Source organism: Drosophila willistoni, unplaced genomic scaffold (genome assembly GCF_018902025.1).
Source record: "Drosophila willistoni isolate 14030-0811.24 unplaced genomic scaffold, UCI_dwil_1.1 Seg79.1, whole genome shotgun sequence".
Classification (NCBI taxonomy): domain Eukaryota; kingdom Metazoa; phylum Arthropoda; class Insecta; order Diptera; family Drosophilidae; genus Drosophila; species Drosophila willistoni.
In genome coordinates, this window is record NW_025814692.1 from 114728 (window position 1) to 139805 (window position 25078).

General features: G+C 41.4%; 1 protein-coding gene and 1 long non-coding RNA gene across 5 annotated transcripts; one reads left to right on the forward strand and one right to left on the reverse strand.

Moving 5' to 3' along the window:
- Nucleotides 1–2088: 2088 nt before the first annotated feature.
- Nucleotides 2089–3580, reverse strand: LOC26530155. Of its 4 annotated transcripts, XR_006955341.1 has the most exons (4): nucleotides 3566–3580; nucleotides 3352–3510; nucleotides 3200–3292; nucleotides 2089–3137 (listed from the first exon to the last, which is right to left on the reverse strand). It is a non-coding gene; the product is annotated as an uncharacterized LOC26530155 (long non-coding RNA). The 4 variants fall into 4 exon arrangements; XR_006955343.1 differs by lacking the exon at nucleotides 3566–3580 and having other exon boundaries at nucleotides 3413–3536; XR_006955342.1 differs by lacking the exon at nucleotides 3566–3580 and having other exon boundaries at nucleotides 3200–3285; nucleotides 3352–3536.
- A 16350-nt stretch (nucleotides 3581–19930) lies between these two features.
- LOC124461983 lies at nucleotides 19931–21205 on the forward strand. The gene has a single exon (XM_047013383.1). The coding sequence runs from the start codon at nucleotides 19931–19933 to the stop codon at nucleotides 21203–21205; it is 1275 nt and encodes a 424-aa protein (XP_046869339.1).
- The last annotated feature ends 3873 nt before the right edge of the window (nucleotides 21206–25078 follow it).

The following is a 25078-nucleotide window of genomic DNA, read 5'->3' on the forward strand; positions in this document are numbered from 1 at the left end:
TTTCAAATTGTTCATTGCTGAAAAGCCTCAAGTAAATTGCAATTTAAATTTATGCTTTTAGCCCGTTGGGTAAAAATACTTAACTAGTCTAAAGGACTAAATATCCTTAGGCATTGTAATAAGCCAAATCCCCAATGCAATTGCCGTCCGCCGACTAATAAAGACAGTTATATATGAATGGTTAAAAGGGAATGAAGAGATCGAGTTGTGAAATTCTTAAAGTGCCAAATCAAATGCTCTTTGGTAACTTTATTTTATGTATCTATGTTCACTCCATAGAGTGAACTGATTTTCCCGTCTTAGGATAATTCAAAAAACTCAATTCTGAAATATTTATATTTTGCATACCTAATTTAAAAGTTCAGATTTTATGAATGTCAAAAAATGAAGTATTATTTGCTCGAATAAGTTAAATGTGTGTCTAATTTTTGGTTGTTGGTCGTGTGTATATATAAATATTTTAATATTTTATATAAATTGCTTAAATTAAATGATAATTTTCAAAAAATTTTATTTAAATGTTTCCTAAATTTCATTATAAAATCTTAAATACCAAAAAAACATATGATGTAAGGTAATAACACTTGAATTATGTTTGGATTGATCCTTAAACACAACATTTTTATTTAAATAAAGTTACTGGAACTAGAGTTTATATTATTTTGTTTATTTTGTATAAAGAACTGCTATAAAATAACCATTACATTGGTAAATATTCTGTTTCTGGTTATGTTATTTTCATTATCTTTAGTAGGGTTAGAAATATTTGGAAAAAGTACAACTAATTAAACAATTAATGAATAAATTAATTTTAATAGATTAGCTTACTTTATAATCCCTACAAAGTCAATTGTTCAGAGGTATTCAATATGTTTAAGGCGATTCAATCCACATCTCAAGCGCATTTAATATTGTTTTACACCTAGTTAAAACAAAGTTATAAAAGTCGGCGCTTGATTTACTTAATTAGAATAAGTTGGGAAATGCCATCTAAAATATAGTTCTTAGATATTTAGTTCAAATAAATATAAGTAAACTCATGTAAGTTGAAAAAATTGTAAAATTATGGTTAGTTCCTTTGTACATCCTTCATTATTTCTTCAGAGAATATGTGACTAATACATCCAATTATCTAAAATGATTAAATTTTCTAAAGAAAGCGTCAAATGTTGTGTTTAGTTGTATCAAATCATAAGCCAAGTAGGGCATCTTTTGTTTCTTTATCCTTTACTTGGATAATGATCTTTTCATTCTCGAATGTACTAAGCATTAAATTTTCTTAGATGCAGTTGCAATTACTTTGTAATTACAGGCCAGAGACGTTTTCTATGCAGGTCTCAGAACCAGTAAAAAGGATTAAGCCAAGCACTTAAGTAGCAGCTTATGACAGATATACAAACATGTGTATGTATATACATACATACATATGAGTTGTTGGGTTATGTTACGAATTAAATTTTCAGACTTTCAACTTCCCCCTCTTCTTTTTGGCTATAAAATATCGCTTAAAATGTGACACATGTCCATGTCCTGTTCATCCTAATTGGCCCCAAGTAATTTGCCTTTGTATAATTTTAATTAGTATTAAGATTTTGGCTTTTTAAGCCATCTCAAAATATATACCTACATTTGTGTATGTGTCAATATATACAATATTTCTATGGCTATGCGTATGTGCGTATGTGTTAATAACACACTGCTTCCTTCCACTTATCGTTGAAGTGCATCCTCCAGACATGTGAAGTAATCAAAATGTTAGTGCAAACTCTAAATTAATATCCTGCAGTTTCCCTTGGTCTCAATTATGGGCAAACTTGCTGCATTGCATAAATTTGGACAGAGCAAATTGTAGCCACAACAACAGCTGACCAAGAGAATCAATGATTAATTTTCTGTGGTAGTTACTCCATTCAGTCCGATGCAAGAGTCTATACATTCGAAAATGTGTGCATTGGGAAATATTTTATTGATTGCGATGCCCAAGAAATCTGTCAAAGGCTCTTGCTAATCATTAGCAAACGGATAATACTTGCTCGGTGAACTGATCTGAAGTCATCAGATCTGTATCAAAAGAAAATGCACAATTTATAAAGTTAGTATCAAAATATATTTATTATAGTTTCGTAACAAATGCGCCAATTCGAATCAGAATGATGTATACTTCAAATGTGAAGTATTTAAGTGTTACGCACCAATTTGTATCAGCATGATGAATACATCACACTCGCCTTCTGTGTATTTCCAATGATCATAAGTGTTATGCACCAATTTGCATCACCATGATGAATATATTAAAAGTTTCTTATGTATATCGGTGTAGAACTTTGAAACCGCCTTCTGTGTACTTCCAACGTGTTTATGTGTTACACGTGTTACATAAGTGTTACTCGCCTTCTGTGTATTTCCAACGTATAATACGTGTTATACACCGATTTGTATCAGCATGATGAATACATCAAATGTCTCATGTATTTCGGTTTCCGATTTGTTTTGCACCACTTTGCATCAGTATATTTCATCAGTTTCGGTATAGCATTACACACTTGGCCTGTGTATTTTCAACGTGTATAAGTGTTATGCACCAATTTGTATCAGCATGATGAATACATCACACTCGCCTTCTCTGTATTTCCAACGTGTATAAGTGTTATGCACCAACTTGTATCAGCATGATGAATACATCACACTCGCCTTCTGTGTATTTCCAATGATCATAAGTGTTTTGCACCAATTTGCATCACCATGATGAATATATTAAAAGTTTCTTATGTATTTCGGTGTAGAACTTTGCAAGTGTTATGCACCAATTTGTATCAGTATGATAAATACATCAAATTTTTTCTTATGTATTTCGGTTTCCGATGTGTTTTGCACCACCTTGCATCAGTATATTTCATCAGTTTCGGTATAGAACTTCACACTGGCCTTCTGTGTATTTCCAACGTGTATAAGTGCTATGCATCAATTTGTATCAGCATGATGAATACTTCACACTCGCCTTCTGTGTATTTCCAACGTGTATAAGTGTTATGCACCAACTTGTATCAGCATGATGAATACATCAAAGTATCGTATATATTTGTGTATCGAACCTACTACTCGCTTTCTGTGTATCTTTAACGTGTTTGTGGATGAGTCTATTAGGTGAGAAAAAAAATTATAAAATTCATTTATAAAAATTCTAATCTTCGTAGTTTACCCTGTGTAGATTCGTGTTCAGGATGTGATGATCGTCGATGGTTCAGTATTTAGAAATATTATAATCAACGTCCATTATTATTCGTCCTGCAAGCTGCAAGTTGGTAATTATATTCAAATATGTTTAGTTAAAATACAAAAATCTTGACTTACACTGGGTAAGTGTTCACGTGTGTAGGTAAAACAAGAGACAGACAGATCACTACAGGCGTACCTGGTACATTGGTCAGTATTAGTGTTTAATAACGGCTCCTACAATTCGGCTCTATGGTTTTCCAAAATATGCACGCCAAAGCAGATTAAATTAAATACCTGAATACTTTCGTCAGTTTATTAGCAAATATTGATTTTTAGGAAATTTATTCACCTTTTGAGTCTTTTTTTTCATTTTTTATAAAAGTAAAAAAAAAAAAAAATATATATCTTTACGCTTAAATATAAGATAAATAAGTGTTTATTTGCCGAAAAAGAAACTGTGTTGAATTTCGATTTTCGAGCTGTGTGCTCTAGTGAGAACTCAAACTTAACTGACTTTTTCTGGCTTCGTTTTAGGTATATCAACTTTTCGAATGACAGGTGACTAAAACCCGGCTGCTTCGATTTTAAAAATTTACATAGTTTACGTTGACATAAATATAAATGCAGACTTGTTGTTGCCGCCGAAATCCGATAACTGCCCAGCAGACCCGACGCAGCCACCATATCACTCATCCTCTTTAATACTTATACTTAAGCGCCAGCCTACGTGCTGGGAAATTAATCTTTGCATCTTGCGTTTTAAGCTTACATGTTAGCTTCTATACTTGTTACTAAGCGGCGGACAGAACAGTTTGGTTACAACCAAAGTTTATAGCGGCTCAACTACCGGCTCGCATAATAACGACTCGCATACGGCACACACACCATACACACACCCAGTTAGCTTACCATTAGCATAAGAAATACAGGTGGAAGAAATAAATGAAGTATCACGTGAGAAGTGAAGTGTTTTCTTGTGGGCCCGCTAAAACATCGAACCTTAGCGCCAAACTCAACAATTCTATGAATTATGCCAGGAATTAATTCTATAAATTAATTCTATAAATTACGCCATAAAGGCCATGAATTAATTCTATAAATTAATTCTACAGATTAATTCTACATTAATCTAACAGTGGTAAACCACTAAAGGAACCGAAAAAGTTAATTAATTAACTCAACTCGACGGTTACCCTCGATGATTGTATAACCAATCACTAAATTGTGATACATAACCTCAACGGTCAACCGTTTACGACCTACATATGTATGTAGGTCACGTAACTAATCAACATCGCTTAAAAGTATAAACACATTGGTAGACCATGGCAACAAAAGAATTATCAAGTGGAATATATCTTTGCAAGAAATGCATGCAGGAAGACAATGACCGGCATGGTGCAATGCAATCGATGCTGTTCATTTTTTTTTTTTTTTTTTTTTTTTAATTCATTTATTTAAGAAAGGATAAAAGAAGAATTTACAAAAGATTTAGGAATATTTGAAGTTGCGGAGAGGGAAAAGCGTCTGGGACTGCCAGCGGGGTATTGCTTCACACGATCTTGCCTCCACCGCACATCCTCTTATCAGGTTCTGTTTGCCAGTTGTTCTTCGCTGCGCAGTTCGGCCATGGTGACCGCTGCGAATTTGTTGAAGGCATCCCAATTGGCTTCCGCAGTATGATTAGCGGTACCAGATTTGTTGCTGACGCCTGCACGAGTACCACTTGCAGATTTCTCTGTGAGTGTCGAAGCGGCCACAACTGAACAGAATGTGTTCAGCAGTCTCTTCCTCGCCGTTGTTGCACCATGGGCACGCTGGGCTTACAGCATGCCGAAATCTGTAAAGGTAGCTCCGAAAGCAACCGTGTCCGCTCAGTAGCTGTGTCAGGTTGAAGTTGACTTCGCCGTGTCCCTATTAAGCCATATTTCGAGATTTGGGATAAGTCGGTGAGTCCATTTTTCAGACTCGTCCCACAGCGCCTGCCATCTAGAAATCTTATGCTCCGCTCCCTGTGCGGATTGTAGCCCTTTCGATTTGGGTAATTCTCGGGTCTTTTAGTTTGCTGAAAAGTTGTTTGGTCTCGTCTGCTAGGAGTCGGATAGGAATTGTGCCTGCTAGCACCATAGCAGCAATTCCAGAGATCGTGCGGAAACCGGAGCAGACTCTGAGCGCGCTGAGTCTATAGACGGATTCCATGTCCCGTGCATAGAATTTTGTGGCCATGGCCTCGGCCCAGACCGGAGCGCCGTAAAGCATTACTTTGTGACTCCGACTTTCTGACTTTCTTCCGACTGCTTACGAGCACTGCCTCAGTTTTATGTTCGGCCAAGTGAAGGCCCATTGAGGCCAACCACTGCTGAACTCGGAGTATCGCGTTCGAGCAAACGGCTTCCACTTCATTTAGATGTTTCGCCACACAAACTAAGGCGATGTCGTCGGCAAAGCCAATGGTCTCAACTCCTTTAGGCATATTCAGGTTTAGCACTCCGTTGTACATTGCATTCCAGAGTTAGCGGCCCCATGACAGAGCCCTCCGAACTCTATATTATGCAGAGCTCAATATGCAGGAGCATCTTGCCGAGTTGAAGGCATTTTTACGTCTAGCGTGGCTAGTAGGCAGTATTTTTTGATCCGCCTTTCCATCTATCGCCGGCGGTGTGTTTCGAGCTATTTTAACCACTTTCCGAATGGCATCTAGTGTAGATCTTCCCTTGCGAAAACCAAACTGGTTTTCGGAAATTGCTTGGTTGGCCTGCAAGGCTTGGTCTAGCCTGTCCACTACTATTCTTTCTAGGAGTTTTCCCGTCGAGTCTAGTAGGCAGATGGGTCTGTAGGCAGAGGGCTCTCCCATTTGTTTTCCTGGTTTAGGTAAGAGCACTAGGTTTGCTGTTTATATAGGTCGGGGAATATGCCATCGTTGAGACATTTGGTGAAGGCGAATGCAAACTTTCAGGGTGCTGGAGGGCAGCAATCTTTAATGCCTCGTTCGGGTACAGTCGGGGCCAGGGGAGGAATTGATTTTAATGCGTCCTACAGCTGTTAGTATTTCTTGTGATGTGACCGGCGGTATGCCTGCTACATCATAGTTAACTGTGACAAAATGCTTGGTGCCTGGGTGGGGAACACTTCCCTTACTATTGCATCCATTTCGATGCTAGAAGGTGGTTCTATGCGCTGGAAAGATTTAAGCCTCTTCATAACAATTTTATATAGCCTGCTCCATACATAATTTGCTGCTTCTGTGAGTAGTGCGTCGAAACAAGCCTTTTTGCTACGGCGAATAGCCATCTTGAGCTCTCTGCGCTTTGCCTCAAATTCTAGACGGTAAGACTCAGAGTCTTCACTACCCCGAGTGCGCTGGGATCTCCTTCTGGATCGATGACACAGCTTACGGAGTTTGGCAATCTCTTCATTCCACCAATATGCTGGTCTGTAGTTCTTGGGACAGGCATTTTTCCGGGGCATGCAGGCGTTGCACGCGTCGTTAGCCAGGCGTTAAGATAGTCTGCTGTATATGCCTCGATATTGTGCTGCTCAAGAGTTCTAGTGAAGACTTGGACATCTAACATTTTCGAATTGAATATTTGGGGTCTCGTTATCTGCTGTTATTTGAATAAATCTCATTATTGTTTTGTTGTAGACATCCCTTTCGGCCCGTGAGGGCACCTCTGGCTACCTTCCGTGAACCTTTGTGTTCCAGCTTGAAGGATGTCGTTAGCTGCCGTATTTGGGACGCTTACTGTAGCTCTCTGGCAACCTGAATAAGATTTGCGCAGACTCTTAATGGCGGTCACGTCAATCTTCACCTTGAGCCTGTTCCCGAACGCTGCTACTATCTCTTCTTTGGTGGTTTCACCATCAAGCTCTCCGATATCCAGGCTGGTTTCGCTTATCAAAGCAGAGGCTGCAAACTGGCTGCCCAATGCAGCACCAATATCATCGCTTATTTGGTTTAGACTTTCCGGCATTGGTTTTCCCATTTCAAGCAAACGGTCTCCCTTGGCTATCCTTCTTGCTTTCTTGACCTTTTCCCAAGCGATTTTAGGGCTTCGTTTTCACTGCATGTGACTAATTTGAGCATCTCGCTGTATGATAGGTTGCCTTTGTTTGCTATCAAAAATAGCGTCTGGCCTCTGTTTTGGCAGCCTTTGCTTTTGAGCCGCCGCACTGTTGCTCCTTTTATTTGTGATTTTCTCACTCATCTTGGTTGTGATGCCTGTCTATACGATCAGTGCGCAGTGGGCTTTATGATTGGCGCATTATTTTTCTTTTTTTTAGGCGGTGTTTTGCGCTGGGCCGTCGAATGCTCTCTAGGACGTTTGGGATAGTCACTAGCGTTTGTCGCTGCGAGGACTATGTTGCGGCCATTTGCCTTTGGAGTCATCTGTGTGGCACCGTCTTGCCTTTGCGGGACTTTTTGGAATTCTCCAGCTAGAACTCTGTGGCAGAGAAACTCGTACAGTTCCTTCATTTCACTATAGACTGTTTCGTGCTCAGATTTATATGCCTCACTGGCTTTTTATTATCATCTCTGTTGTTAAACGTGTGGTCTAACTGCCATACTAGATAGCCTAGTTCATCTAGTTCAGCGATGTGCGACTTCACTGGAGGGCTTGACGCTGTTGCCGACACATCTGGGCTGTTTAGAATAGCCCGCGTTGCAACTGACACTGGGTTTGATCCAACTGCTGCAGGGGGGAATTTCCGATTGACGGACGCCTTGCAAAAATTAAATCTTCGCTCGCGCAGTCGTTAAGGGGAAATCTTCCTTGTCGATAATGCTGGTCCATCGATGCAGTAGGACTGACCATTTAGGGGTCAGGGACGGGGCAAAATTTAGATTTTAATTGAGAATTTAATTGGTGCCAATTTGAATTTAAATTTCGATCCCGTTAGACTTGCTGGTAGCAGAAAGTGAAAAATTTTGAGGGAAAGTGGATAAAATTTCTCACCCACACCAACGCAGGAGCCGAAGAAGAGAGGCGGGAAAAAAAATAAGGAGAGAGGCAACTCCCCTCCCTCGCCGCAGCCTTCACCAGTAGACCAGCCGGCCTTGGCCAAAAAATTAAGGCCGGTCCAGCGACGATGGCACCACAGCTGTTCCGCGGATGTGGTATGTAGGCAGTGTCCCAAAGACCCCTTCTGACTTGTTTATTTCGATTTATAGGCCTGAAGAACGCCCGATTCGAGGGTAACGCGGAGGATACTTGAAAAACAAACCGCACTCACCGGTGTGCCAAAAGTTTTTCTACCTTTTGTCTATCTTTGTGTGTCTGTTACAATCGAATTAATGCATGTGTGTATGTATGTTTTATGTATGTATGTTTTATGTATCATATGTATGTATGTTTTATGTATCATATGTATGTATGTTTTATGTATGTATGTTTTATGTATGTATGTTTTATGTATGTATGTTTTATGTATGTTTGTTTTGTGTATGTATGTTTTGTGAATGTATGATCATCATATATGAATTATCAATCGTTCTGGAACAGAAAAGAGTCGATGCCACGTCTTCTTTCCTGGGTCTCGTTCCCCAATTTAGTGACCAGGGTGGGTTGGTAACTCTTCCCTCCCCAAAATGAAGCAAATGCGTTTAGAATGGGGCTGTCGGGGTGGATGCCGCTGATTTTCCTTGTGACTTGGCTTGTTCATCGGAATGTCGTTGTCCACTTGTGATTCCAACGCAACACAAAAGGATCTAATGGTATGCTGAAAGCTTAATTTTCTAGTTGTTTTTGTAGCATTTTATGTTACAAAAATTTTTTTTCAAATGTTAAAACAAATGCTGTATATTTTTTACAATGCGTTTGGGTACAATGAATGACATATGCAAAAAGCAAAGACTATACTAATTATTATTTTATTGTTCGCCTTATTTTAGATTTATGGATTTTTGCAAGCGTGTGGTGATAAGTGTGTTACCATTATCTTGTAAGACTTTATGTTTAGAAAATCTTGGCGTTAACTTATTTCTACGGTTTTCTTTTCGAAATATGCTTTCATTAGTTGATAAGGGGGCTGCGGATTCCGAGTTTCGTTAAGTTTATCAAGTTTGCTTTTAGTATTTTTATGTAAAATCTCTTTTACCTCTTGGTATAATTTTGATTGAAAAAAATTTAATTTTGTAAATATTCATGATTAGTGTCGCATTTAATTGTTTGTTCAAATATAGGTGTGCGTCCAGTAAAAAGTTCAAAAGGTGTGTATTTTGTAGATGAATGTATAGCGTTATTGTACGTGAGAAGTGTTTCCGAAAGAGTTTCCTAGTGTTTGTTAATCTGCTTATTTTTCTTTTTTAATTCTGTGATTATTCTATAGGTTTCAGTCAGTGTCGAATGTAATCGTTCTACTGGAGAGTTGCTAGATGACTGCTGGAAGGAAGTTATATGACATTGGATGTCGTATTGATAACAGAAATCTTTAAATATACTGCCAGAAAATTCCGCACCTTGGGCATAAACTATTTTTTTAGGGATTCCAAAAAGGCTGAAAAAATGTTTCATGGCGGTAACGAGGCGTCGATAAACGTCCCGACGTTTATGCAGGTCCTGTTGGGTATAGGGTAGGCACACGCAAATTTTGAGAACTTATCTATTAGTGTAAGATTATAGTTTTTGTTTATCTTGTATATGTCTATATGGACTATGTCCATTGGTTTGCAAGGAGTTTCTGGTACTTCAAAAGGTGGTTTCTGCGGCTGTCTATCGTATTTAAGTGTGAGGCAAATTTCACAACCCTTTATTATTTGCGCTATTTTGCTTTTCATATGTGGAAAGTAGACTTTTCTTTTAAGGTGCATTAATGTTTCATCAATACCCCGGTGATTGTTATTATTGTGATAATCATTGACTATTTTTTCTTGATCGGTCGTATTAGTGATATCGTCTAAAAGAGTTGTACACCTAAGTAATTTAAATAATTTATTGTGAGAAAAATGTTTAGAGAATACATCTAGTACTATTTGAAAAATACTGTCTGATGTGTAAATTGCTAATGTCCTGTTAATCTTTAAAATTTTTTTTAGAATGTCTAGTACAGTATCTGAGTTAAGTCTGGGTTCTGTGATGGTTCTCCTTAATTTGTTTTTAAAGGGAGTAGAAACCTGGTAAGAAGCAGGAGAACCTTCAGCTAAAACAATCTACAAATTAAAATCGTTAAGTGGTTTTTCGACAATTATTATGCTTGATGCAAGATTATACAGAGATGATGTTACTTTGTTATTTGAAAAATTTTCTACATCTATATTGTTAACGATAATATTTGCTTCGGGTCGGATACGACTCAGTGCATCTGCAACTACGTTTTGGGGGCTTTTTTTGTATTGAAATTCGTATTCGTATTCTAGTAATTGTAGTTTCCAAGGGGCGACCTTGTCGTTGGTGGAAAATGGTCCTGTGTTCCATGTTAATGGTATGTGGTCTGAAACTAAAATAAATTTTTTTCCGAATAAGTAGGGTCTGAAGTGTTTTACTGCCCAATGGACTGCAAGCATTTCTTTTTCATTAGCTGAATAACAGGTTTCTTCATCGGATAATGTGCGACTGGCGTAAGAAATAGGTTTGTCGCTTCCAGATAATTTTTGGGATAAAACAGCGCCGATGGCATAATTGCTTGCATCAGTAGTTAATATAAAGGGTTCTTTAAAGTTTGGGTAGGTCAATATTGGATTATTACAAAGTAATGTCTTACAGAATTCAAAAGTTTTACAGTATTCTTCATCAATTGTTACTGCTTCTGTACCTTTTAATTGTTGTGTTAGTGGCTTTGTTATGCGGGCAAAGTCTTTAATAAATTTTTTATAATAGCCAAGGAGACCTAGAAATGATTTAATTTGTCTCCTGTTTTTGGGATAGGGAACTCCTGAATGGATTTTATCTTATTTGGGTTAGGCTTGACACCATCTTGAGTTACAATATGACCTAGAAAATTAACTTCTCTCCGAAGGAAGTCAGATTTTGCGATTTGTAGCTTAAGATTAGCGGATCTGAGTCTATCAAATACTTGCCTTATATCTATCAGGTGTTTTTGTAGAGATGGTGAAAAAATTATAATGTTGTCTAGGTATACTAAACAAATGGAACCTACTAGATCTCCAAGGACATGGTCCATTACTCTTTGGAACGTCGCAGGTGCATTCTTCAACCCGAACGGCATACGGATGAATTCAAAGTGGCCACCTTCGACTGTAAAAGCTGTTTTGCTCCTATCTGCTTGGTTTATTTCAATCTGGTGAAATCCACTAGCTAAATCAAGAGTTGAGAAGTAATTAGATTTACCAAGTTGGTCTAAAATCTCATTTATATTTGGAATTGGATAACGGTCTGAAATTGTTTTTTCGTTAAGTTTTCGATAATCTAAAACTAATCTCCATTTCTGCGTTTCAGGGGAGTTCGATTTTTTTGGAACTACCCAAACAGGGGCGCTCCAAGGCGAATAAGAAATAGGTTTGTTTATGTTTTGCTTTAGCATTGAGTCTATTTGGTCTTTTACTTCTTTCTTTAAGGCGTAGGGGTATAATGTTTAATATCGCTGGTAAATGTTAGTTTTTGATTGTCGTCATAAAAAAGGTCTGTGTACTTGCTACAGAGTTGTATTATTGTAATTTATTCTTCGGAGTTTAGGTGATCGGTTTTTAATTTGGTAACGTATTTGTGAACATGTGGGAGACTTTGATTGTCAAAATTTATATTGTATATTTCAATATAGTGATTTTGAACATAGGGTATGGTTTCTAATAGCTGTTCTAAATATAATTGTTGATCTTCAAGTGAATTATTTACGATTACCATCTTGCTATATCCGTTAACTGAATCGTATAGACCTTCTGAAATCTCTAAGTGCTTATTATACATTGTCTGTTGAGAGTAGAAATTACCTTCCTTCATCCGGACCGGAAGGGTTATTAAAGATTTTGAAGAAGCTGGGATAATATGTACTTCGGTTACTGGGTTGTCTTGTAAACAAATTTTTGAACATGATTTTGGAGTTTCTAAACAAAAACTGTCCAGATTAATATTGGCTTTGAACTTTCTAAGGACATCCATCCCAAGCAAACCTTTGAAATATGGGTGAAAATCAAAAAGAAGTAAGTCTACCTTCATTTGTTCATTAAACTCTTTAAGTGATTGAATCGTGAAACGTGACTGACTGTACAGTTATAGGATTATCAAGAGTTTTGCGATCGACATTGCTCACTATGGTTGGGCTTACAAATGAATTTGTGGAACCTGTATCTATTAAGAATTTTATGGGTTGAGTTGTAGCGGAATTTATCCATATAAAAGGGAGTGTCGATCCGTGTGATTTTTTTGTTAAGTACCCTGTTGGTTCTCGGAGGCAGTTTCGAAAAAATTTCCAGCGTCATTAATATTACAAAGTTCAGTTGATGATTGTTGCTCATTGATATTGTGTAATTGGTTCTTAGTTGGGCCTGTTGAATTGAAAGGATTTACAGTTGAATTTCTATTATGGTAGTTGTTATTAGCCTGGTTGTTAATGTTAGGCTGAGAACTGGTTGAATTATTTTAAATAATTGGCTTCTATTGTTGCCCGTTGTTGTATTGTGTGCTCGAAAATTCTGGCTAGTATTTGGTTTTTGCGAATAGAAGGTCTTTTCGACACGGCAATGTTCATAGGCTTCCTTGATATTTTGTGAGTTTTTTGATTTTATTAAAGTTTTAAGAGGTTCTTGTAGATTAATTAAAAAGGTATTCAAGCATATCTCGTCATATAATTTTGGTTTGTCAGTTGAGTTTTGATTTGTGTTTTGTAAAATGTCTGTCAATTGTGATCTTATTTTTAAAATACTATAAAATAGTTGACCTAATGACAAGCTATCGGGAAAGGTTTGTAAATCGCGAATAAGCATAGCGAATGAGATTAGCCTTGATGTCATCCCTGGTGAGTGCAGTATTGGATAGTTTTAAGGCGTCATTAGCTCTACCTACGATTTTGTTCCTGATGGCTCTTAACAGAAGGGAGCTGTATGGTGTCTGGTCAGTTCCTCTGATCAAAGCGATGACTTCTTCCACATTGACAATGAAGTCTTGCAGTCAGTTTATTAGGGATGCCGTCAAAAGTAGGTAGCTCCTTGATAAAGGCAAGGATGTCAGTTGGATTTAAAGATGTTGGGTTGGCTATGCTGCTTATTGTAGGCGTAACGTTTGGAGTCGATATAGTTGTGGGAAGTGACGCTGAGGCGTTTCCAGAATCCATTGCTACGTCGTTGGGTGAATGAACTGGATCTTCATAAATAAGTCTTGCCATTCGTCTGGCAGATGTTCTTTTTGTGGCTGCTTGGAATGTAGATTTTTTTGGCATTTATGTTGACGTGATTTGTCGACGTGAGTGTTTCTAAATTCTGTAATGTTTTAAACATTATTATATTTATTTATATACATGTACATATATGTAACACCCACACACACATACATATGCACACACGTACACTAAGGACAGTGAGAGTGCGTCAGAACATTGAGACTCCTCCGTAAAATTGTTTTCCTTTTCGGTTGTTTCCGCGGCTCTTAAATAAAACAAAGTATAAAAACATTGTTCCAATTGGACTGGGGAGGCTTACCATTACACGGATTCCCAGTGCTCCAGCTAGAAGTCCCAATTCCACCTTTTGGGTGGGCCAAAGGTCCGAACCAGCCCTAGGAATAAGGGGGAGCGGCGAGGGGGTAGCTAGTCACCCTTTTTTCCCGCCTCTCGCAACTTTTACTTGTGTGGGTGAGAAAAAATTGCTAAATTTCTCCATTTTCCTTCCACCGCGTTGCAGCAACAAATTCCAACAGCTGTGATCGCAGTGTTGATCAGCGCCAAAAGCTCAGTCGGAGCAGCCCTGGCAGGTGGCGCCACTCTGCAGCCTCGCTTGAACCGGGAAAAAGCGCCACTCTTTTTTCCCGCGAATTTCAAAAAATTCAAACACAAACGAGGCGCTGACGCCAAAATTGTTGTTTGAGAGATGGAGCGTTATGTCCTGTCAATGGACCATCAAGCCCGCTGCGATGACGCATTGGGGCAAGACGCGCAAAGTTTGGATGCGGCATTTGCTAAGCGGCCAAAAATTATGCGGTCACCGCATGGCAAGGCCATTCACGTGGAGACTGAGAAGTTGGCGATTCACGCTAATCGATCTGGAACGGCTGGAACACCGGCAATAGCTCCCAGCAGCCCGGAGATTTCCGTTTCTCCAGAAGTTGTATCAAATGTGGCAGAGCTAGATGAGCTGGGATCGCTCATCTGGGAAATGGACACGATGTTCAATAAAGGAGATGATGGCAAAAAACCAGTACGCCACATAAATCTCGGCACCAAGAACGCAATAGTACGAATGAAGGAGCTACACGAAGCGATATGCCACATAATGATGGGCAGCAAATCGGTGGTAAAGGCGGCAAGAAGCGAAATCGCCACCCAAACTTCCCCTCTGAATGCTAGACAGCCCAGAAATGATGCGAAAAGGATAGATTTGGCAGGAAACACCCCCAAACGCCAGAGAGAGGACGCGATTGTCCAGCGAAATACCCCACCAAAGCGACAGCGAGCAATGGCGCAGAACACCGCACGTCGCGATCCGGAGCCAGGTACTCTGCAGAAAGTCAGCACGCCAGAGCGGCAGGCAGCCCATGGAGCTGCGGAATGGCAAACTGTATCACGAAAGAGAGTGAACAAGCCATCTCTAAGGAAAGCCAGACCGGAGGTGATCCTAATCAAAGCAAATGAGGGCTGCACATATGCCGAAATCCTGAGCCTAGTCACCAGAAGGCCAGACGGCAAGCTCGACGACGTCAAAAATAGCGTCAAGAGGACTAGAAAAACGGCTACAGGCGATTTACTCCTTGAACTCAAGGGTGGTGGAAAGGCCAACAGCAAAAAATTGACCGAGGATTTGAGCCAGGTCCTGGGCCAACAAGCGTCAGTTCGAGCAGCTGGAGCAGAGGCGTGGCTTGAAATGCGCAACCTCGACAACTTAGCGACAGAAGAGGAAATAAAAAAGTCAATGAAACTGAAAATTGGCGAAGACGTCGAGCAAGTGAATATAAGGGGCTTGCGCAAGTCCTTTAGAGGCAAACAGATGGCCATTTTAAGTATGCCGCGTACTATAGCAGCCAAACTACTAAAAGAAGGCTTTATAGAAGTTGGCTGGGACATGTGTCCGATTCGCGAGAGGCATGCCCAAAAAAGATGCTACAAGTGTCTATGCTTCGGGCACAAAGCAGAAAATTGCACTAGTGCCAAAGACCGCACAAACTGGTGCCTTAGATGCGGACAGACTGAGCACAAAGCAGCCACATGCAACAATAAGCCAGTTTGCTTTAACTGCGTAGACGCAAAACGCACAGATGTGAGCCACTACACTGGTAGTCGTCGTTGCCCGCTGGCAACCACAGGTGAGCAAGACGCCAGCAAGAAATGATGAAGATCCTTCAACTAAATCTAAATCACTGCGGGCGGCGCAAGATCTACTGGCGCAAACTATACGCGAGCTAAACGTAGATGTAGCAGTACTAAGCGAGCCTTACAAGACTCAAACTGGATGTTTTTGGGCTGCGGATAGAACGTCTAAGGCTGCCATATGGGGCTGCAGTAACAGAGCGCCGGCCGCAGAGGCTGTATACTCCTCTGACGGTTATGTGTGCGCAAAACTAGGCGATATTTGGCTATACAGCTGCTACCTACCACCTAGCCTCCGATTGGAAGAGTTTGAAAGTAGACTCGACAACCTCGCTGCGCACGCAAGGGGTAAAAGAAAAGTCGTTATTGCTGGAGACTTTAATGCATGGTCCACGAATGGGAAGCAGCTCAACAAATGCACGAGGACGCAGCCTGCTGGAAGCTTTTGCCATACTAGATCTGGCGATTCTAAATACTGGTACAAGCTACACTTTTACCAGAGCGGACTACGGGTCAGTGATTGATGTGACTTTTGCCAGCAGCCAGATTGCAAGCGCCATACAGTGGGAGCTAAGCAGCCACTACACTGCCAGCGACCACATGACCATTATTTGTAATATTGGCAGTCGAGCCCAACAAACAGCGGTACAAGAAAAACGCAAAATGTACAGAATTGATGCACTAAACTCTGAAGTATTCGCATCATCACTAGCGATCCCAGAACTAACTGGAGATGCCAACAAGCAGGCAGAAATGATCATGGAATCTGTAGTTGCAGCTTGCGATTGCAGCATGCCCATCCGCAGGGCTCATAGCAGACACCATCCCCATGTATACTGGTGGACCAACAATATCGCCGAGGCCCGGAAAAAGTGCCTGCGCGCAAGGCGCGCCTACCAAAGAGCGCGTGGCAGCATCACCTATTCACATCTCGGGGATGAATTTGCAAGCAGACGCCGCGAACTAAAACGCGCTATAAAAGAAAGCAAACGACGTTGTTTCCTACAGCTATGCGATGAAGCGTCGAGCGACATTTGGGGCATGGCGTATAAAATGACCGTTAAAAAGCTGAAAGCAGTCAGACCCGCTGCACCAAGCGAGGGCCACATGGTGAACATAGTGCAAACGCTCTTTCCCGATACCTCATATATGGCTCCCAGGGAAATGCTGCAAATGGATCACACTGATCACATAAGTGTCAGCACAGATGAGCTGCTAGCGGCTGCTGCACAAATGCATGACCAAAAAGCGCCCGGTCCGGACGCGATTCCCAACAAAGCGCTCAAACTAGCAGTGCGACTCCAGCCTGAAAAGTTTACCCAAGTGTACTCCAAATGCTTTGAGGAATGCATTTTCCCAGACATTTGGAAAGAGCAAGATTTAGTGCTAATACCAAAGCCAAACAAGCCGCAAGATGACCCGTCTGCATACAGACCACTTTGCATGCTAGACTCTGCAGCCAAACTGCTAGAAAAACTAATCTGAGAGGGCGATTGCTGTAGCGGGTAATCTCTCGCCGATGCAATTCGGTTTTCGCAAGGCTAAATCAACAATACACGCATTGGCAACAGTTGTTGAAATAGCGAGAAAATCAATTGAGGGACAGCGATGGAAAAACGGTAATAAAAAATACTGCTTAGTAACCACACTTGATGTGAAGAACGCGTTCAACACAGCTAACTGGAGCCGCATCATCGAGGCGCTAAGCATGTTCCATGTGCCGGTCCCGCTTATTGCCTTAATAAAGGATTACTTCCGAAATCGCAAGCTACGATATAGCACAAGGAGTGGCGATCGAATTCACGAAGTACGAGGTGGAGTTCCACAGGGCTCGGTACTTGGCCCGATACTGTGGAATGCTATGTATGACGGCATTTTACGAATAAGCCTCCCGACCGACTGCCATATAATCGGTTTTGCAGATGACGTGGCTCTCGTAGTCGTGGCAAAGCAGCTCTCAGAAGCAGAAGAAAAGACGGTCACATCGATTGCCATAGCAAAACAGTGGCTTGCGAACGCAGGACTAGAACTCGCAGATCAAAAAACGGAAGCAGTTCTTATCAGCAGCAGGAAAACGGTGGAGCAGGCAAAAATGCCAGAAGGGAGGCAACTGCAGAAGCCAGGCGATCAAGCCTAGCAGAATGGCAATCACGCTGGGCAGCATCGCAGAAGGGCAGATTTACATACATGGGTAAACAGGCGACATGGCGAAGTCACCTTCGAACTGACCCAGCTCCTTAGCGGCCATGGATGTTTCAGGTCATACCTATTCCGATTTGGACACGAGTCCAGTGCGGAATGCACCCTGTGTAGACAAGGCATACAAGAAAGCCCTGAACATGTGATCTTTTACTGCATGAGGTTTACCAACGAGAGGCAAAGGCTAACGGCAGTCCTTGGAGAAGAGCCCACACCTTTCAACCTGGTAAACATTATGATCACATCGCAATCGGCGTGGTCGGCGGTATGCACATATGCTGCAGCAACAATAAGGACGCTACGAGAGCTGGAGAGAGAGCGCAATACCTGAGGGGCATCGTCAGCCCACTATAGACCTGCGAAGTCAGCGAAGTAGCTAGTCACCCTTTTTTCCCGCCTCTCGCAACTTTTACTTGTGTGGGTGAGAAAAAATTGCTAAATTTCTCCATTTTCCTTCCACCGCGTTGCAGCAACAAATTCCAACAGCTGTGATCGCAGTGTTGATCAGCGCCAAAAGCTCAGTCGGAGCAGCCCTGGCAGGTGGCGCCACTCTGCAGCCTCGCTTGAACCGGGAAAAAGCGCCACTCTTTTTTCCCGCGAATTTCAAAAAATTCAAACACAAACGAGGCGCTGACGCCAAAATTGTTGTTTGAGAGATGGAGCGTTATGTCCTGTCAATGGACCATCAAGCCCGCTGCGATGACGCATTGGGGCAAGACGCGCAAAGTTTGGATGCGGCATTTGCTAAGCGGCCAAAAATTATGCGGTCACCGCATGGCAAGGCCATTCACGTGGAGACTGAGAAGTTGGCGATTCACGCTAATCGATCTGGAACGGCTGGAACACCGGCAATAGCTCCCAGCAGCCCGGAGATTTCCGTTTCTCCAGAAGTTGTATCAAATGTGGCAGAGCTAGATGAGCTGGGATCGCTCATCTGGGAAATGGACACGATGTTCAATAAAGGAGATGATGGCAAAAAACCAGTACGCCACATAAATCTCGGCACCAAGAACGCAATAGTACGAATGAAGGAGCTACACGAAGCGATATGCCACATAATGATGGGCAGCAAATCGGTGGTAAAGGCGGCAAGAAGCGAAATCGCCACCCAAACTTCCCCTCTGAATGCTAGACAGCCCAGAAATGATGCGAAAAGGATAGATTTGGCAGGAAACACCCCCAAACGCCAGAGAGAGGACGCGATTGTCCAGCGAAATACCCCACCAAAGCGACAGCGAGCAATGGCGCAGAACACCGCACGTCGCGATCCGGAGCCAGGTACTCTGCAGAAAGTCAGCACGCCAGAGCGGCAGGCAGCCCATGGAGCTGCGGAATGGCAAACTGTATCACGAAAGAGAGTGAACAAGCCATCTCTAAGGAAAGCCAGACCGGAGGTGATCCTAATCAAAGCAAATGAGGGCTGCACATATGCCGAAATCCTGAGCCTAGTCACCAGAAGGCCAGACGGCAAGCTCGACGACGTCAAAAATAGCGTCAAGAGGACTAGAAAAACGGCTACAGGCGATTTACTCCTTGAACTCAAGGGTGGTGGAAAGGCCAACAGCAAAAAATTGACCGAGGATTTGAGCCAGGTCCTGGGCCAACAAGCGTCAGTTCGAGCAGCTGGAGCAGAGGCGTGGCTTGAAATGCGCAACCTCGACAACTTAGCGACAGAAGAGGAAATAAAAAAGTCAATGAAACTGAAAATTGGCGAAGACGTCGAGCAAGTGAATATAAGGAGCTTGCGCAAGTCCTTTAGAGGCAAACAGATGGCCATTTTAAGTATGCCGCGTACTATAGCAGCCAAACTACTAAAAGAAGGCTTTATAGAAGTTGGCTGGGACATGTGTCCGATTCGCGAGAGGCATGCCCAAAAAAGATGCTACAAGTGTCTATGCTTCGGGCACAAAGCAGAAAATTGCACTAGTGCCAAAGACCGCACAAACTGGTGCCTTAGATGCGGACAGACTGAGCACAAAGCAGCCACATGCAACAATAAGCCAGTTTGCTTTAACTGCGTAGACGCAAAACGCACAGATGTGAGCCACTACACTGGTAGTCGTCGTTGCCCGCTGGCAACCACAGGTGAGCAAGACGCCAGCAAGAAATGATGAAGATCCTTCAACTAAATCTAAATCACTGCGGGGCGGCGCAAGATCTACTGGCGCAAACTATACGCGAGCTAAACGTAGATGTAGCAGTACTAAGCGAGCCTTACAAGACTCAAACTGGATGTTTTTGGGCTGCGGATAGAACGTCTAAGGCTGCCATATGGGGCTGCAGTAACAGAGCGCCGGCCGCAGAGGCTGTATACTCCTCTGACGGTTATGTGTGCGCAAAACTAGGCGATATTTGGCTATACAGCTGCTACCTACCACCTAGCCTCCGATTGGAAGAGTTTGAAAGTAGACTCGACAACCTCGCTGCGCACGCAAGGGGTAAAAGAAAAGTCGTTATTGCTGGAGACTTTAATGCATGGTCCCACGAATGGGGAAGCAGCTCAACAAATGCACGAGGACGCAGCCTGCTGGAAGCTTTTGCCATACTAGATCTGGCGATTCTAAATACTGGTACAAGCTACACTTTTACCAGAGCGGACTACGGGTCAGTGATTGATGTGACTTTTGCCAGCAGCCAGATTGCAAGCGCCATACAGTGGGAGCTAAGCAGCCACTACACTGCCAGCGACCACATGACCATTATTTGTAATATTGGCAGTCGAGCCCAACAAACAGCGGTACAAGAAAAACGCAAAATGTACAGAATTGATGCACTAAACTCTGAAGTATTCGCATCATCACTAGCGATCCCAGAACTAACTGGAGATGCCAACAAGCAGGCAGAAATGATCATGGAATCTGTAGTTGCAGCTTGCGATTGCAGCATGCCCATCCGCAGGGCTCATAGCAGACACCATCCCCATGTATACTGGTGGACCAACAATATCGCCGAGGCCCGGAAAAAGTGCCTGCGCGCAAGGCGCGCCTACCAAAGAGCGCGTGGCAGCATCACCTATTCACATCTCGGGGATGAATTTGCAAGCAGACGCCGCGAACTAAAACGCGCTATAAAAGAAAGCAAACGACGTTGTTTCCTACAGCTATGCGATGAAGCGTCGAGCGACATTTGGGGCATGGCGTATAAAATGACCGTTAAAAAGCTGAAAGCAGTCAGACCCGCTGCACCAAGCGAGGGCCACATGGTGAACATAGTGCAAACGCTCTTTCCCGATACCTCATATATGGCTCCCAGGGAAATGCTGCAAATGGATCACACTGATCACATAAGTGTCAGCACAGATGAGCTGCTAGCGGCTGCTGCACAAATGCATGACCAAAAAGCGCCCGGTCCGGACGCGATCCCAACAAAGCGCTCAAACTAGCAGTGCGACTCCAGCCTGAAAAGTTTACCCAAGTGTACTCCAAATGCTTTGAGGAATGCATTTTCCCAGACATTTGGAAAGAGCAAGATTTAGTGCTAATACCAAAGCCAAACAAGCCGCAAGATGACCCGTCTGCATACAGACCACTTTGCATGCTAGACTCTGCAGCCAAACTGCTAGAAAAACTAATCTGAGAGGGCGATTGCTGTAGCGGGTAATCTCTCGCCGATGCAATTCGGTTTTCGCAAGGCTAAATCAACAATACACGCATTGGCAACAGTTGTTGAAATAGCGAGAAAATCAATTGAGGGACAGCGATGGAAAAACGGTAATAAAAAATACTGCTTAGTAACCACACTTGATGTGAAGAACGCGTTCAACACAGCTAACTGGAGCCGCATCATCGAGGCGCTAAGCATGTTCCATGTGCCGGTCCCGCTTATTGCCTTAATAAAGGATTACTTCCGAAATCGCAAGCTACGATATAGCACAAGGAGTGGCGATCGAATTCACGAAGTACGAGGTGGAGTTCCACAGGGCTCGGTACTTGGCCCGATACTGTGGAATGCTATGTATGACGGCATTTTACGAATAAGCCTCCCGACCGACTGCCATATAATCGGTTTTGCAGATGACGTGGCTCTCGTAGTCGTGGCAAAGCAGCTCTCAGAAGCAGAAGAAAAGACGGTCACATCGATTGCCATAGCAAAACAGTGGCTTGCGAACGCAGGACTAGAACTCGCAGACCAAAAAACGGAAGCAGTTCTTATCAGCAGCAGGAAAACGGTGGAGCAGGCAAAAATGCCAGAAGGGAGGCAACTGCAGAAGCCAGGCGATCAAGCCTAGCAGAATGGCAATCACGCTGGGCAGCATCGCAGAAGGGCAGATTTACATACATGGGTAAACAGGCGACATGGCGAAGTCACCTTCGAACTGACCCAGCTCCTTAGCGGCCATGGATGTTTCAGGTCATACCTATTCCGATTTGGACACGAGTCCAGTGCGGAATGCACCCTGTGTAGACAAGGCATACAAGAAAGCCCTGAACATGTGATCTTTTACTGCATGAGGTTTACCAACGAGAGGCAAAGGCTAACGGCAGTCCTTGGAGAAGAGCCCACACCTTTCAACCTGGTAAACATTATGATCACATCGCAATCGGCGTGGTCGGCGGTATGCACATATGCTGCAGCAACAATAAGGACGCTACGAGAGCTGGAGAGAGAGCGCAATACCTGAGGGGCATCGTCAGCCCACTATAGACCTGCGAAGCAATACCGCAAGGCAGTCCCGCAGGATCCCTATAGTAAAATTCTTTTCCTTCCCTTTACTTCTCTTGTCTATACTTCTGCTTTTTGTATATAACTTTCTTTTCCTGTTTATATTTACCCATATACCAATAAATGAATTAAAAAAAAAAAACACGTACACTAATATACATCTGTATTATTATCCTTATTATTATTTTTTTTTTTTTTTATTTATATGTATATATTTTTTTGAGTGTTTTAAAATTCTGCAATGTTTTAAACAAAATTACACGCACACATATATATCTATATATATGGTGGGACATGCACCAAAAATTTTTTCCTTTATTGCACAAAGCAAGTTGCAATATTTTTTGTATACCGGCAAGCAGCGCGGCGTCTGAAAGAACCTTTTCAAACGCAAGAAATTTAATTACTGAAAAACGCTGCTTAATTGCTGCAAATGCAGATAATATTAACAAAATAATGTTCTTGAACTCAAACTTGAATTAAATGTAGTATATATGTAAATAAGTATATGAAATGAATATTAAAATGTAATCTATATATGTATTTGCTTTCGTTTTTAGGGGTTTTGAAGTACAGATTCTGTGCGCACAACAAAAAAACAACAAAAATGCTGTGTCGGCACCTGTCATTCGAATACATTCGAAACATACTTACTTATACTCACTTATACTCTCTGTTTTAACATTGTACGGCCGAGTATAAAGCAAGCCTATCCACTCACTCATACTTATTCCGTTTTGCACTCATATTCACTCAACTCAATTTGAGAGTAGTATATCCGAATGTCACTTTTTGACATTCATGCAGATGTCTAATATATATATATATATGTATATTTTTTTTTTTTTACTGTTATGGCACTAACATCGCATCGTTTGTATTGTTCTTAATGTTTTTTTAAAATATTTTGTAACAAACCTTTATTACTTTAATTATGTAATAATAGTATATTGTTAATAGTAATTAATAGTATATTGTTCTTAAACTTGGTGTCACAACTTTAAACTGAACTTCTAATTTTATTAATGTCTTTGCAACTCGAGCTCACTTTTGTAAATGAGCCTACAATAAAACGTTACTACTTATGAATGCTTCGTTTGCCAATTGCAGCTCTGCTTAGCAGATCGATTTCACTAGAATGTGCCGCTTTGCCGCTTCGTCTGCCCATCGCAGCTCAGCTAGCTGATCAGTTTCGCCAAAAATTGCTTGCTTTTTAGCGTCGCGACGACGCGTCGTTTGTTCAGCGTGGTTCTGCTATCAGATCGATTTCGCCCGAAATACAATACTAAGTATTGTGGTTTTGTAGCGTTTTGCCAATTCCGCCGAATTATGAAATTGAAAGCAGAATGAGCGACAAACAAAGAGATCTTGTAGCTTTGCAGCATATAAACATTTCCATTGAATTGTAAGATTTACATATACACATGTGTATATGCATCCATGTATATACACATTCCTCTTTTTTTTTTTTTTTGGAAATAGTGTAAGTTAAATTATGATTTTTTTTTTTTTTTTTCGGCGATTATCAACGTATGATTTCAGCCTACACTTTTTAACACTTTCACTAAAATAATTTTAATTTCACTTATGATTGACCTTTAGTTATCAGCAATTGATTCTGTAGGCCAATCTTCATGTGTGTAACATGTACATATATGTATATATGTAAATACTGTAAGGTAAATATATATATATATATAGATGTGTGTGTATTTAGTTTTTCCCTGAGTAACTCAAACGTCTGTTCGATTCAGATGTTAAAACAGAAGTGTCTTTTTTATTCATAATGTTTTGGATTCTCTACCTTTTGTCTATCTTTGTGTGTCTTTTACAATCGAATTAATGCAAGTGTGTATGTATGTTTTATGTATGTATGTTTTATTTATTTATTTATTTATTTATTTATTTATTTACGTCAACTAACACAGCAGTCGACGAAAAAAGCTTAGCTAAAGACAGATAGTAATTAATTGAAAAAGATAGCTTAGCTATATACACAACTAAACATCCCCCGACCCGGTGGAGGTGTTTTATTTGCATAAGGTGCCAGCTATGCCACGATTCACAGCCAATGTGGTCAGGGATGAGTTGCAACCAATCCAAGTCCAGAATATTATTATTGGTTTCGCTGTAGATAATTAAAAAGTATAGCGCAAAGAGAAGTGACAGAAAGATGAGGAGAAATTAGGTGAGAAAGGTTGTTAACAGATTGGCAAAGAACACGAAAAGGTTCGTGAAGAGAGTAGTTAGTCAGGCATCTACTAAGGTGAATAGGAAAAAAGTTTCTGGTCCGACGTGAGGGAACACAAAAATATAGCGTATCTAGTAAATTAGTAGAAATGACTTCGCCGTTGACTAGTTTATGGAGAAAGAGAATGCCAAAAACGAGCCTACGGTTGTAAAGTGAAGGAAGATTAATAAGAAGTGTGCTAGAATAAGAAGGTAGGCGAAGACTCGGGTCCCAATTAAGACCGGCGTAACGCAAACTTAAGGAATTGCTTCTGTACCGATTCAATACTACGCTGGTGAACATCATATTGCGGATTCCACACTGGCGAGCAATATTCTAGAGTAGGGCGAACTAACGAAGTGT